General features: G+C 45.6%; 1 protein-coding gene across 1 annotated transcript in view; it reads left to right on the top strand.

The window, feature by feature from the left end:
* Window positions 1-14395, top strand: part of CDH15 (cadherin 15) — a 97610-nt gene that overhangs the window by 52221 nt on the left and 30994 nt on the right. Inside the window, exons 3-5 of the mRNA XM_063945534.1 lie at window positions 8537-8707; window positions 10307-10462; window positions 10689-10833. Coding sequence (XP_063801604.1) covers window positions 8537-8707; window positions 10307-10462; window positions 10689-10833 — 472 coding nt within the window. The remainder of the gene's footprint in view (window positions 1-8536; window positions 8708-10306; window positions 10463-10688; window positions 10834-14395) is intronic.

Here is a 14395-nt window from a genome sequence, read left to right on the forward strand (position 1 = left end):
ATATGTTGCTTTCTATATTGTACAGTGAGTGGTCACTATCATGATTTCAATGTGTATGGTGGTCACTGAGATGCTCTCTGTATTGTATAACAGTCACTAACATGCTCTTTGTTGTGTATAATGGTCACTGAGATGTAATATCTTTTGTATTCTGCTCTCGGAATTGTATAGTGGCCACTATTATGCTGCCTGTATTGTATAGTGGTCACTATGTTGCTTTCTGTATTGTATAGTGGTCACTATCATGATTTCTATGTGTATGGTGGTCACTACCCAGCTTCCCGGGACGGTCCCGGATTCAACCCTGGTCGAGACCTGGGTTGAAATCCCGGGATGCTCGACCCGGGAAATTGTCCCTGTATTCTTTCACACTGACAAAAATCCCGGGATGATGCGCGTTCACGTGCAAAATCCCGGGATTTTCATGCGAATGTAAAAGGGGTATAAGATGCTTTTTGTATTGTAGAATGATAACTATGATGCTTGCTGTATTATGTAATAGTCATTAAGATTCTCTTTGTACTATATATTGGTCGTTAATAATATGCTCTACTGTATGGTGGTTACTAAGATACCGGTTGTCTGTATTATAGATTGGTCATTAGAATACTCTATTATTAGTCCCATGGAAAAAAATACAGTTATTCAACACTACACTTGTGTTACTTTTTTGTGCAAGTGATGTAAGTAAAGTTATGAGAATCTGTTAGTATTGTTCCATGACTACCTGTGACTAGTTTCTTCCACTGCCCCTGATTAGAATTGTTGCATTGGGCCCACTAGTGCCTGGGTGTACCACTGTACTGTAATGTAATATAAGACCAGGGGGTATATTTACTAAAAATCGTGTTTGTGCCGATTTGATGGGAGTTTATTCTCGGTTTTCATCGGACGTATATTACTGCAACTTTTTTAAATCATCTACGCAAATTTACTAAGCTGCCGAGTTTTCTATTTTCGTATTTTCCGATGTCGATGTGATTCGGATTGTCGGGCGGTGTTTTACGGGAGTGATTAGTAAAGCACTGCTGGACATAACACATTGAAGCCTGGATGGATCAGTGAGATCCGTGCAGGGCTTCATTGTGTACATGATAAGGTGTTTAAAGAGTTAGAAATGTAAAAAAAAATTGCGTGGGGTCCCCCCTCCTATGTATAACCAGCCTCTGGCTCTTTGAGCCGGCCCTGGTTGTAAAAATACAGGGGAAAAATTGCGTAGGGTCCCCCCATATTAAAACAACCATCACCGAGCGCTGCGTCCAGTCCTGGTTCAAAAAATACGGGGGACAAAAGATGTAGGGGTCCCCCGTATTTTTCAAACCACCACCGGGCTCCACTAGCCAGAGAGATAATGCCACAGCCGGGGACACTTTTATATAGGTCCCTGCAGCCGTGGCATTACCCCCCCCTAACTAGTCACCCCTGGTCGGGGTACCCTGGAGGAGTGGGGATCCCTTAAATCAAGGGGTCCCCCCCTCCAGCCACCCAAGGGCCAGGGGTGAAGCCCGAGGCTGCCCCCCCCCCCTCCCATCCGTGGGCGGTGGATGGGGGGCTGATAGCCTTTGTGTAAAAAATATAATTTTTTGTGTGTGGTAGAACTACAAGTTCCAGCAAGCCTACCCCGCAAGCTGGTACTTGGAGAACCACAAGTACCAGCATGCGGTGAAATAACTAGGCCGCTGGTACCTGTAGTTCTACTACAAAAAAATACCCCCCCAAAAAAACACAACACACACACCTTGAAAGTAAAGCTTTATTTTACATACATGCACACTTACACGCACATACTTACCTATTATATCCAATGGAGCACCTCGGCCCCCTTGTCCCGTAGATTCCATGGTGGACCTGTTAAAAGATGCCCCAAATACTCACCTATTATCCGGTGTAGTTCTGTCCTCTTCAGTCCATGTAGCATCCAGGGGGATTAAAAAAAACAAACCGGAAAAACCCGAACCCTCGCACTAAAGGGGTTCTATGTTTACACATGAAACCCCTTTTTTTACCGACTGCCGGGACCCCCCATGACTACTGTCACTGGAGATCCCGCCAGCCAATCAGGGAGCACCATGTCATGGCGCTCTCCTGATTGGCTGTGTGCTCCTTGCCTATCAGTCAGGCTCAGCGCAGCGGCTAGAATGGAGGATCACGGTTCCCCAACTAGCCTATGATGGGAACTTTGCGGTCTGCGGTTAACCGCAAAGTTAATTGGGGTCACCCACAAGAGTGGGTGTTCCCGTGCTAAAAAATCTGACAAAATCGTGACTTTAGTAAATATACCCCCATGGTGTGTCTTAGACACCCTTGTATTCCTTTGCTGTCTCTTGGAGGGGATCCGGTCTGAAGATCGACACTGTCTAGGTCGACAATGTTTAGGTCGACCACTATAGGTTGACAGTCACTAGGTCGACATGGTTGGAAGGTCGACAGGGTTTCTAGGTCGACATGTGCTAGGTCGATAGGTCAAAAGGTCGACATGAGTTTTTCAAATTGTTTTCCTTTTTTTTTTTTTTTACTTTTTCATATTTAACAATCCACATGGACTACGATTGGAACGGTAATCTGCCCGAAGCTTGGTGAGCAAAGCGAACCATGCGAGGGGACACGGTGCACTAATTGGGGTTCCCGGTCACTCTACAACACAAACAACACAAGACCCCCCAAAAAAACTCATGTCGACCTTTTGACCTATCGAGCTAGCACATGTCGACCTAGAAACCCTGTCGACCTTCCAACCCTGTCGACCTATAGTGGTCGACCTAGACATTGTCGACCTAGACACTGTCGATCTAATGATCCACACCCCTCTTGGAGCACCAAATGTATTTTAATCCCAAAATTTGTGCATTTTGACGCAGATTTTTCCTCGCAGATCCTGAGGCTGCGAGGGAAAATCCTGCCTCTGGTAATTAGTGCTCAGGGTTCCCACAGCTCATTGAATCAGGCTGACAATCAGCTGTGGCAACCCTTATAGCTAATTGAATATGCCCCTTTAACTCTTATTGATTTAAATAAATAAATAAATAAATAGCTTTTGGTGTGGTTTTTTTTTTCCATGTCCATTGACAATTAGGATGGATAACCTCAACAGATGTTTTTTGTTTTGCATTGCTGACCTGCTGTCAGACACCATTTGGCTTTTCTGGCAGACAGCAGCTAAAGGACAGTTTGAATAGCTCTAAATGAGGGACAAATAACTAGTTTAATTACAATGGCAAAATGTGCAACTTTGTACTAACACTGCAGTAGTCAATTAGTTATTATCTATCTAGTGCAGGCTACACAATGGAAGCGAACACATGACTGTCGATATATCATACCACACCCTTTACCTCTGCTTATATGAACTTACTGCTTAGACGCGCTGTCTGACATCACTTGTATTGAAGGTGTTGACCTACAGAGTGGTCCAAGGCTTATCCAAGTTACAGTGGCAGGTTGGGAGGTAGTTACGTGCCCGGCGTCACAATACCGACACCGGTTCCCACCACCTTACAGTCCCGACAGTCGGCATGCCGAATAACAGGGACCGTTCCCACTCGTTGGTGTTCACGACACCCTTAGAGTGGAAATATAACCAAGCCCGCAGCGTGGCGATCACAGCAAGCTCGCAAGGGGCTTCATTGTGATCGCCCCCTCCAAATTTACAATCACAAGGAATGTGAATGGCCCCCAGAATGACCCATTATTATTATCCAGGATAGTGCCTTTGGTTTGGTTTTTAAACTTCATTTACAATTTCAGAAAGCCAAGGATAATCAATGAAGCGATTATTCAGTGTAACCAAAGAAATACAGCATATGTGTGTATGTAAGAACAACCTTATAACCATACTTACCTACTCTCCCGGAAGCTGCGGGAGGCACCCGTTTTTTGGGGTAGCCCCCGCACCCCTGGAAGAGTGGGCAGGTCTCCCGCATCCTGCTCGCACCCTAGTGATGCGGGCAGGATGGAGAGATAACCTCCCGCATTCCGAGTCCGTCGGGTGGAGAAGGGGTTAAAATGACGCAAATCGCGTCATTTTAGCCCCGCCCCCTTCCCGCGGACCCGCGAATCGCAACATTTCCCGATGCGGGGGCGGGGCTTCGTGATGTCGCAGTCCGGCCCCGCCCTCCGAAGAAACATGCAGCGTCTCCTCTCCAGGCTTCTCCCGGAGAGGAGAAATACAAAGTAGGTAAGTATGCTTATAACTCATGTAGGCCCTCATTCCGAGTTGTTCGCTCGCTAGCTACTTTTAGCAGAAATGCAAACACAAAGCCGCCGCTCTCTGGGAGTGTATCTTAGCATAGCAGAATTGCTAACGAAAGATTAGCAATTGCTAACGAAAGATGAGCAATTCTGCTATAAGTATTTCCTTGCAGTTTCTGAGTAGCTCCAGACCTACTCCTAGATTGCGATCACCTCAGTCCGTTTAGTTCCTGGTTTGACGTCACAAACACGCCCTGCGTCCGGCCAGCCACTCCCCCGTTTCTCCAGCCACTCCTGCGTTTTTACCTGGCACGCCTGCGTTTTTTTAGCACACTCCCTGAAAACGGCCAGTTACCACCCACAAACACCCACTTCCTGTCAATCACACTACGATCAGCAGAGCGATTGAAAAGCTTTGTTCGCCCGTGAGTAAAATAGCATAGTTTTGTATAAAATTGCTTAGCGCGTGCACCCTGCTGTGCATACGCATGCGCAGAACTGCCGGATTTTAGCCTATTAGCAATTCTGCTAAAATTAGCAGCGAGCGACCAACTCGGAATGAGGGCCATAGGGTAGAAAACGAGGAGGGGCGCAGAGAGAATATCAATTCCCTGTCACACATAAGACCTTGGAAGTACACGGCTATGACCCATGTCTCATCTGGAGATCACAGTTCACCCCAACCACGCCCCCCCCCCCTCCTTCCCCCCCATCCCCACGGTATATAAGCATTTGCAATTTTTGGCGTGGCAAGGAAGATTCAGGCACCCACTGACTGGTCAGCTGTTGTAGAAATAAAACTAGTACCAGCTTGGTATTCTACCTGATGGCTAGTATAACATGCTGGGATTTGTAGTTCCATAACAACTGCATGGGTTGCCTAAGTTTGTGAGATATCGAGGGAATTGAGAGAATCTGTCGCTAGGTATTGTGCTCCCTTGTATAACGGAGCTGTTGGAGGAGCCCTATCGGAGTGGAATTACAAGTGTAGTGATATTATAGGGGCAAGGTTCATTTCCCCCTCAGCCTGAAGTCTGCCAGTCTGCACCTGTTCTTCCCAGTTGTCTTCATTAGGGTTATAGGAGATCAGCCTACTCCATGGTATGTACCCCTAGGGACGCGGTCTGTAAACACCTGGTTAGTCTGACTCCGAGGAACCCTTGTACAGGCTCCTCGATAGCAATATTTGTGCAGTTGTCACACCGGGATCTCACACCTGCCAGGTCCTGTCAGCTGGTCTATAAGTCAGATTAAAGTGATTGGCAGCACCTGTGTACCCACATAGGGTGTTCCTGCTCAGGTAACCCAAGATGTTGCCTCAGAGACATAGTGCCACATTCCAGTCACTGCTGATGGACACCCATGTAACGTTCCTTCTGTACATGCTGCATTGGAGCTGACACACTTATATTCTGCTGGTCAAACATAAGGCAGCAGATAAATAATAATGCACATTTCAGATATCACTAATTGATACAGTATATGAATCTATTTTTATTTATAGGACTATTTTTACATAGCCTGAGCCAATGCCAGACCCTGCAACATGACCCCATCCACCACACACAGAATGCTCTGCTCTCGGGCTACCCACATAATGGGCCTGATTCAGAGGTCGGAGCAATTTTGGCCAATGCGCTTGCATCACAGCCGCACACGGCGTTTGGTTAGCGACGGCGGGCGCAGTAAGGATATATTAGCAAAATTAGTGGCTGCAAATGCAGCTGTGTTGTCACAGTTTTCTGGGCATGACCTGGTCGGCCACTGCGTATTCATTTGCTGTTGCACTGGCCCCGGCGTCTTCATTGAGACGGACATTCTGAAACACCATTGGGTTAGAAGTTCAATGGTGCAATGTATATTCATGATGTTGCATCTTTTGTACGTAAGCGGCGGATCTGGGGCGCCGGCGGTGGGTGTTTCTGTACACAAGACAGCGGCTGAGTCATTAGCATATTTAGTAAGTCTACTGCATCAATATAGCAGCTGCATCAATTCATCATTTCAGCACAGGTGACTGCAGTCGTAAATGATGTGGGAAGGCCAGAAGCAGAGCATACTGGGGCAGATGTATTAACCTGGATAAGGCATAAGGAAGTGATAAACCAGTGATATGTGCAAGGTGATAAAGGCACCAGTTAATCAACTCCTAACTGTTAATTTACATATTGAAGCTGATTGGCTGGTGTGTTTATCACCTTGCAATTATTACTGGTTTATCACTTCCTTATGCCTTCTCCAGGTTAATACATCTGCCCCTATGTACCTGGTGGGAAGGATCTGCAATACCAAAGAGATAAGGATGAACTAGCCAGCATTGTCTCCCAGAATGTGTAGGTGATCGTCCTTGGATCCCTGCCAGGACACGGGAGAAGCTCCCAAACATGTTCTATGCATACTCTGCTTTTAAATAAATCTTACTCGTATGATCCTATTTTCCCTGTCCGTGGTACCAATGGACAAGATGTTTTCAGAACAAAAGAATATAGGATCCTATTCAGCAAGGGTCGCTACTGAGACCAAATATATTTTAAGTGCGCGGGCAAGGGAGATGTGACTAATGTGAACACCTATGTTTGATTGACAGGCAGAGGGGTTCACGTGGTGGTCCAGGGTAGCGGCGAGTCGTTGAGGAGGCGGGTTGGCTCAAACGGGGGCAAGTCAGCCGCATGACATTACATGCAGCCGCTGCGACAGAAAACATGGCTACCCTGCACCTGCCTTCGCAGCCAGGGGGCATCCCTAATTCAGCAATTCGATCGCAATTGAATTGCAATCGCAGAGCTGGCGGGCAGTTGCATGCTGGGGGCATTGCCCTGTGCTGGGTGGCCCCCAGTATGTGATTGCAAGCACTTGCAGATTTGCTAAATTAGCAAAACTACAACTGATGCTGAATAAGGTCATAGTGTATTGCATCATGGAAAATATGTGTAGGTGAGATAAAAGGACTATACCCACCTAAAATAGATTTTGAAATTCCCTTCTAATAAAAAGAAATTCTATGATCGCTGATTAAACGTGGTTCCAAAGGACTCTAGAGGTTTAACTAGCAAACTGTACCTAGATACCCAGTCTCCGGGAATGTCTGGGAGAAACATTCCTGGAGACTACTTTAATTTCCTTTACTGGCCAGCTATATGTAGTATACACCTAATACATTTATATTAAAAAATATATGTATTCAGGAAATTCAGTTGTCTTGAATAAGTTATGCCCAGTGCCGGAGTAATCCTTGGAGGGACCTGTGGCACTTAAGACAAAGGGGCCCCGGGGAAGGGGGTGTCTATTAGATTGTGCAAACCTCCCAACATGACACATTCCAAGGGGTATGGGTTGTTGGGTCGACTTAACTTAGGTCGACAGTCATTGAGTCAACCACGATAGGTCGACATGCGTTAGGTCAACAGGGTAACTAGGTCGACCTGGTCGTTAGGTCGACCCCTACTAGGTCGATAGGTGAAAAGGTCTACATGAGTTTTGTTTTTTTTGTGTCCTTTTCTTCGTAAAGTGACGGGGAACCCCAATTAGTGCACCGTGTCCCCTGCATGGCTCGCTTCGCTCAGGCAGGTTACCATTCCAATCGTAGTCCACGTGGATCGTCAAGTATGGAAAAATCCCCAAAATGAAAAAAAAAAAAAAGTGAAAAACTCATGTCGACCTTTAGACCTGTCGACCTAATGGCCATGTCGACCTAATGCATGTCGGCCTATCATGGGCGACCCAATGATTGTCGACCTAAGTTGGGTTGACCTAACGACCATATCCCATTCCAAGAGGGACAAAATGCTCTGCTCCTGGACTTCCCTCTGAATATAAGATTGGCGTCACCTGTGTTGAACTATTTAATTGATAAAAAAGGCATTTCAATAAGAAGAGGAGTTGCTGGGTTCCCTGGGTCACTTACAGCTTTCTTCCCAACTCCTGTCTCTCCTCTGGTCAGGAAGCTCCATTGATAAGTAATGAAAGCTGATACTCCTGTGTCTCTGTCTGCAGACTCTGCACTGCATACTGTCCTTCTCACATTCTGGATGCCTGGTTCTGCTGCACAAGAGGGAGAGCTATTGATGTCAGTGTGCTCTGGCAGGGGGGCCCCCTGACAGAGGGGAGCCCGGGGTACAGTATCCCCTGCATTCCCCCTTAATCTGGCTATGGTCATGCCCATATGAGTTACGGAGTAGATATTGAAGTATAAGTCAACACACATAAGGATATACCTACTGTACCTGCTTTATGGCTAATTAAAGAATATGTAAAATGTTAAAAAATAATGGCAATGTTGCAGAGTGGAGTGTTCCATGTCTCAGCCTTCTATTCCAATAAAGTTATTAACCTCCTATTTCTCCTACAGGTCATCGGCGTAACATCACAGGATGAGCTCGCACAAGATGTCCGCATTTTGTATCCATGGCAACAGCGAGACATATTAGCTACTAAGATGCAAAGGTTTAAAAGAGCCTGGGTGATTCCAACAATATCCGTCTCCGAGAATTTAAGAAACATCCCCTCACAAGTAGTGCAGGTAAGGAGTGTAGGGGCGTGTGTGACATTATATATATGTGTCTAGGTAATATGGCTACACCCTGGACCCATCTTACCCGTTGGCCGACAGAACAATGGCACTGGCGTTTTTTCACAATTATGGCATTGAAGACATATTTCTGAAGAATAGGAGAAGGTCCACGATTGTGCTGTAGTCCGGTGTGGGGGTGGGTGAAATGAGGACTGTGAAATAATAAACACTTTGGGGTCAATCCAATTAGGTGTGAATTGCAAGTGTTCTCCACAAACTTGCATTGCAAATTTATTTTGCAATCCAATTAGAATCTCACACTGCACCAGTCAGTCACATTTTCCCAGTCACACCTCACTGAGGGTGAGAGATTTAAAATGTCGCACCATGCAGAATGCCTAATGCCTAATTATGCATTTGGAAGTTTTAAACTAGTGTTCTAGCGCCTATAATTACATGTTATTTTTGGGAGTAGAAAAAAATAGCCTCAAATTAACCCAAAATCAACTTTTGTGTTAGATTTAGCACCCCAAAATTTTATGAAAGCATTTATTTAAGTCAAAAATAATTGCTCTGGATCATTTTTTACTGTAAAATGGCCGCAAATTACCCCACAAGCACTTTTTCTTTTAATTTGTTTTGCATTTTTCATTTAATTCCTTTATAATTAAATGAAATTTGAAAGCTTTTTACGTGTTTTTTTTTTTTTTTTGAAAGCAAAAATCCGCCATTTGACACCTTATAAAAGCATCTGTTCCTTTTGCCCACTAACAGCCTTCTAACGAAATTTTCGCTTTTCTGGGGTCTAGGAAGGTCTCCCCACTTTTACATGCACTTCTCCCATATTGGACAAAATCATCCCCTTTTCCTTAGCTGGGACCCCAAAAGAGATGCTTACTGATCAATGACATTGTATATACAGCAATCTTAGGACTCCAACAGAAAGATTCTGTGCCCTTATGATGGGTTCGTACACTTAGATTGAGGAACTTGAGCACGTCTTATATAGAAAAGTGTATGTAATATATATACAGGTTGAGTATCCCATATCCAAATATTCCGAAATACGGAATATTCCGAAATACGGACTTTTCTGAGTGAGAGTAAGATAGTGAAATCTTTGTTTTCTGATGGCTCAATGTACACAAACTTTGTTTAATACACAAAGTTATTTAAAATATTGTATTAAATGACCTTCAGGCTGTGTGTATAAGGTGTATATGAAACATAAATTAATTGTGTGAAAGTAGACACACTTTGTTTAATGCACAAAGTTATAAAAAATATTGGCTAAAATGACCTTCAGGCTGTGTGTATAAGGTGTATATGTAACATAAATGCATTCTGTGCTTATATTTAGTTCCCATCACCATGATATCTCATTATGGTATGCAATTATTCCAAAATACGGAAAAATCCGATATCCAAAATACCTCTGGTCCCAAGCATTTTGGATAAGGGAGACTCAACCTGTACAAGGAAAAACAGTTGTTTGTAAATTGCCTGGCACAATGGTGGATGCTGCCACCTAAAGGACATAACGGGTGTAACGTGATGATGGAACAAAATACAATTCTGAATATTGTGTTGATTATGCTCTTCTTCCAGATTAAATCAGACAAGAAGCACCTAGGTAGCATTATATACAGCATCAAGGGCCCAGGTGTTGATGAGGAACCCAAAGGAATATTTTCGATTAATAAAACAACTGGAATTGTGTACCTTAACGCAGTGCTGGATCGTGAGAAGATTGAGCGCTTTAAGGTACTGTGTTACCTATATGTATATCCTGCGGTAGTCACTGCTAGTATGTGAATCAAGCTTTCTTTTACTTGTAGAACAATGGTGCCTAGACATCTGCAATTCCGAACACACTGATTGCGCTGCTTTCATGGCCCAAATCTCATTATTCACCTATGGTAGCAGATTGTATGTTTAGAATGATAGATATCCCCTGATAAATAACATTTCCCTGTCTTGTCTTCCTCAGCTTTGTGCATTTGCACTGGACAGTGATGGAATCCCCCTTGAAGACCCTACGGACCTACAGATCGTCGTTCTTGATCAAAATGACAATCGCCCAGTGTTTTTACAGACAGTGTTCAAAGGATATGTGCTGGAGAATGCGATACCCGGTAACTTAGGGCTGGAAGCTGTTTTTTTGTATTTGGGGGTGGGGGTTCCCCCTGTAAGTCTTTACCTGGTGCTCAAGGGCTGCACTGTATTGTACACGAGAATTCGTGGGGGCGCCTCTAGGAAGAGCCTACATCAAATCAAAGTGTCTTATTAAGCACTGACCATCCCATGGGGCAGTTGTCTCTCCACTTTGATCCTCATATTCATTTCAACCATAACTTATAAGTCAGATTTTAGACACCAATCATGGGACTTCAATGGGGGAAAAGTCTCAAAAACCCAATACAAATAAATATAAACAAAGGGGAAAAATGAACATATGCTTAGTCAGACTAAACAGACGCCTGGACCTGACTCTGCCTTACTAAGAGGCACTGTCTGTAAAAGGGAAGCCATGTAAGTTTTGCCTTAACTTGTCTTTGTACAAGTAATCTCAGTATTCTATAATGTTATGTAGCTGGTGTGCCACTACTTATGCCTTATACTCTAATTAATGCAGCGAGGGTGTGGCTTCTATACAGTACTTTTCTCTAACGTCCTAGAGGATGCTGGGGACTCCGTAAGGACCATGGGGATAGACGGGCTCCGCAGGAGACATGGGCACTTTAAGAAAGAATTTAGTTCCTGGTGTGCACTGGCTCCTCCCTCTATGCCCCTCCTCCAGACCTCAGTTTCATACTGTGCCCAGACAAGCTGGGTGCTTTTCAGTGAGCTCTCCTGAGTTTACTGATAGAAAGTATTTTGTTAGGTTTTTTATTTTCAGGAAGCTCTGCTGGCAACAGACTCCCTGCTTCGAGGGACTGAGGGGAGAAAAGCAGCCCTACTCTCTGAAGCTAGGTCCTGCTTCTTAGGCTACTGGACACCATTAGCTCCAGAGGGATTGGTACGCAGGATCTCACCCTCGCCGTCCGTCCCAGAGCCGCGCCGCCGTCCCCCTCGCAGAGCCGGAAGATAGAAGCCGGGTGAGTATGAGAAGAAAAGATGACTTCACAGGCGGCAGAAGACTTCATGATCTTCACTAGAGGTAACGCACAGCACTGCAGCTGTGCGCCATTGCTCCACACACCTCACATACTCCGGTCACTGTAAGGGTGCAGGGCGCAGGGGGGGGCGCCCTGGGCAGCATTTGAGACCTCATATTGGCAAAAAGAACACATATATACAGCTGGGCACTGTATATATGTATGAGCCCCCGCCAAAATTACAGTTTAAGCAGGACAGAAGCCCGCCGCCGAGGGGGCGGGGCTTCTCCCTCAGCACTCACCAGCGCCATTTTTTCTCCACAGCACCGCTGAGAGGAAGCTCCCCGGGCTCTCCCTTGCTGATACACGGTAGAAGAGGGTTGAAAAGAGAGGGGGGGCACATAATTAGGCGCAAAAAACTATAATATACAGCAGCTACCTGGTTAACATTAAGTTACTGTGTTATTCCTGGGATATTATAGCGCTGGGGTGTGTGCTGGCATACTCTCTCTCTGTCTCTCCAAAGGGCCTGGTGGGGGAACTGTCTTCAGAAAGGACATTCCCTGTGTGTGTGGTGTGTCGGTACGCTTGTGTCGACATGTCTGATGAGGAAGGCTATGTGGGAGAGGAGCGGGAGCAAATGAATGTGGTGTCTCCGCCGACGGCGCCGACACCTGATTGGATGGATATGTGGAAGGTTTTAAATGATAATGTTAATTCCTTGCATAAAAGATTTGACAAGGCTGATGCATTGGGGCAGTCAGGGTCTCAACCCATGCCTGACCCTATGTCGCAGGGACCGTCAGGGTCTCATAAGCGCCCACTATCCCAAATTGTTGACACAGATACCGACATGGATTCTGACTCCAGTGTCGATTACGATGATGCAAAGTTACAGCCAAAATTGGCTAAATCCCTTCGATATATGATTATAGCAATAAAGGATGTTTTGCACATCACAGAGGAAACCCCTGTCCCTGACACGAGGGTGTATATGTATAAGGGAAAGAAGCCTGAGGTAACTTTTCCCCCCTCACACGAACTGAATGAGTTATGTGAAAAAGCTTGGGAATCTCCAGCTAAAAAACTGCAGATTTCCAAACGGATTCTTATGGCGTATCCTTTCCCGCCAACGGATAGGTTACGATGGGAATCCTCCCCTAGGGTGGACAAAGCATTAACACGCTTATCCAAAAAGGTAGCCCTGCCGTCCCAGGATACGGCTACCCTCAAAGATGCTGCTGATCGCAAACAGGAGGTTACCCTGAAGTCCATTTATACACATTCGGGTACCTTACTAAGACCGGCAATTGCGTCGGTCTGGGTGTGTAGTGCTGTAGCGGCATGGACGGATACCTTATCTGAGGAATTGGATACCCTAGATAAGGATACTGTATTATTGACCCTGGGGCATATTAAAGACGCTGTCCTATATATGAGAGATGCTCAAAGAGACATTAGTCTACTGGGTTCTAGAATAAACGCTATGTCGATTTCTGCTAGAAGGGTCCTGTGGACTCGGCAATGGACAGGTGAAGCCGACTCAAAAAGGCATATGGAGGTTTTACCTTACAGGGGTGAGGAATTGTTCTGGGAAGGTCTCTCGGACCTGGTCTCCACAGCTACAGCTGGAAAGTCAATTTTTTTGCCTTATGTTCCCTCACAGCCTAAGAGAGCACCGCATTATCAAATGCAGTCCTTTCGTTCACAAAGAAACAAGAAAGTCCGAGGTGCGTCCTTTCTTGCCAGAGGTAGGGGCAGAGGAAAGAAGCTGCACAACGCAGCTAGTTCCCAGGAACAGAAGTCCTCACCGGCCTCTACAAAATCCACCGCATGACGCTGGGGCTCCACTGGCGGAGCCGGGCCCTGTGGGGGCACGTCTTCGGAATTTCAGCCACATGTGGGTTCACTCCCAGGTGGATCCTTGGGCAATAGAAATTGTGTCTCAGGGTTACAAGCTGGAATTCGAAGAGGTGCCTCCTCGCCGGTATTTCAAATCGGTCCTACCATCTTCCCCCCAAGAGAGGGAAATAGTGTTAGACGCAATACAAAAATTGTATCTTCAGCAGGTGGTGGTCAAGGTTCCCCTCCTTCAATAGGGAAGGGGTTATTATTCGACCATGTTTGTAGTCCCGAAACCGGACGGTTCGGTCAGACCCATATTGAATTTAAAATCTCTGAACCTATACTTGAAAAGGTTCAAGTTCAAGATGGAATCGCTAAGAGCGGTCATCGCAAGCCTGGAAGGGGGGGATTTTATGGTGTCACTGGACATAAAGGATGTGTACCTTCATGTCCCCATTTATCCACCTCATCAGGCGTACCTAAGATTTGCGGTACAGGATTGTCATTACCAATTTCAGACGTTGCTGTTTGGTCTCTCAACGGCCCCGAGGATTTTCACCAAGGTAATGGCGGAAATGATGGTGCTCCTGCGGAAGCAAGGTGTCACAATTATCCCGTACTTGGACGATCTCCTCATAAAAGCGAGATCAAGAGAGCAGTTGCTGAACAGCGTATCTCTTTCACTGAAAGTGTTACAGCAACACGACTGGATTCTCAATATTCCAAAGTTGCACTTGGTTCCTACGACTCGTCT

This window comes from Pseudophryne corroboree, chromosome 11 (assembly GCF_028390025.1).
Source record: "Pseudophryne corroboree isolate aPseCor3 chromosome 11, aPseCor3.hap2, whole genome shotgun sequence".
NCBI classification, from domain to species: Eukaryota; Metazoa; Chordata; class Amphibia; order Anura; family Myobatrachidae; genus Pseudophryne; species Pseudophryne corroboree.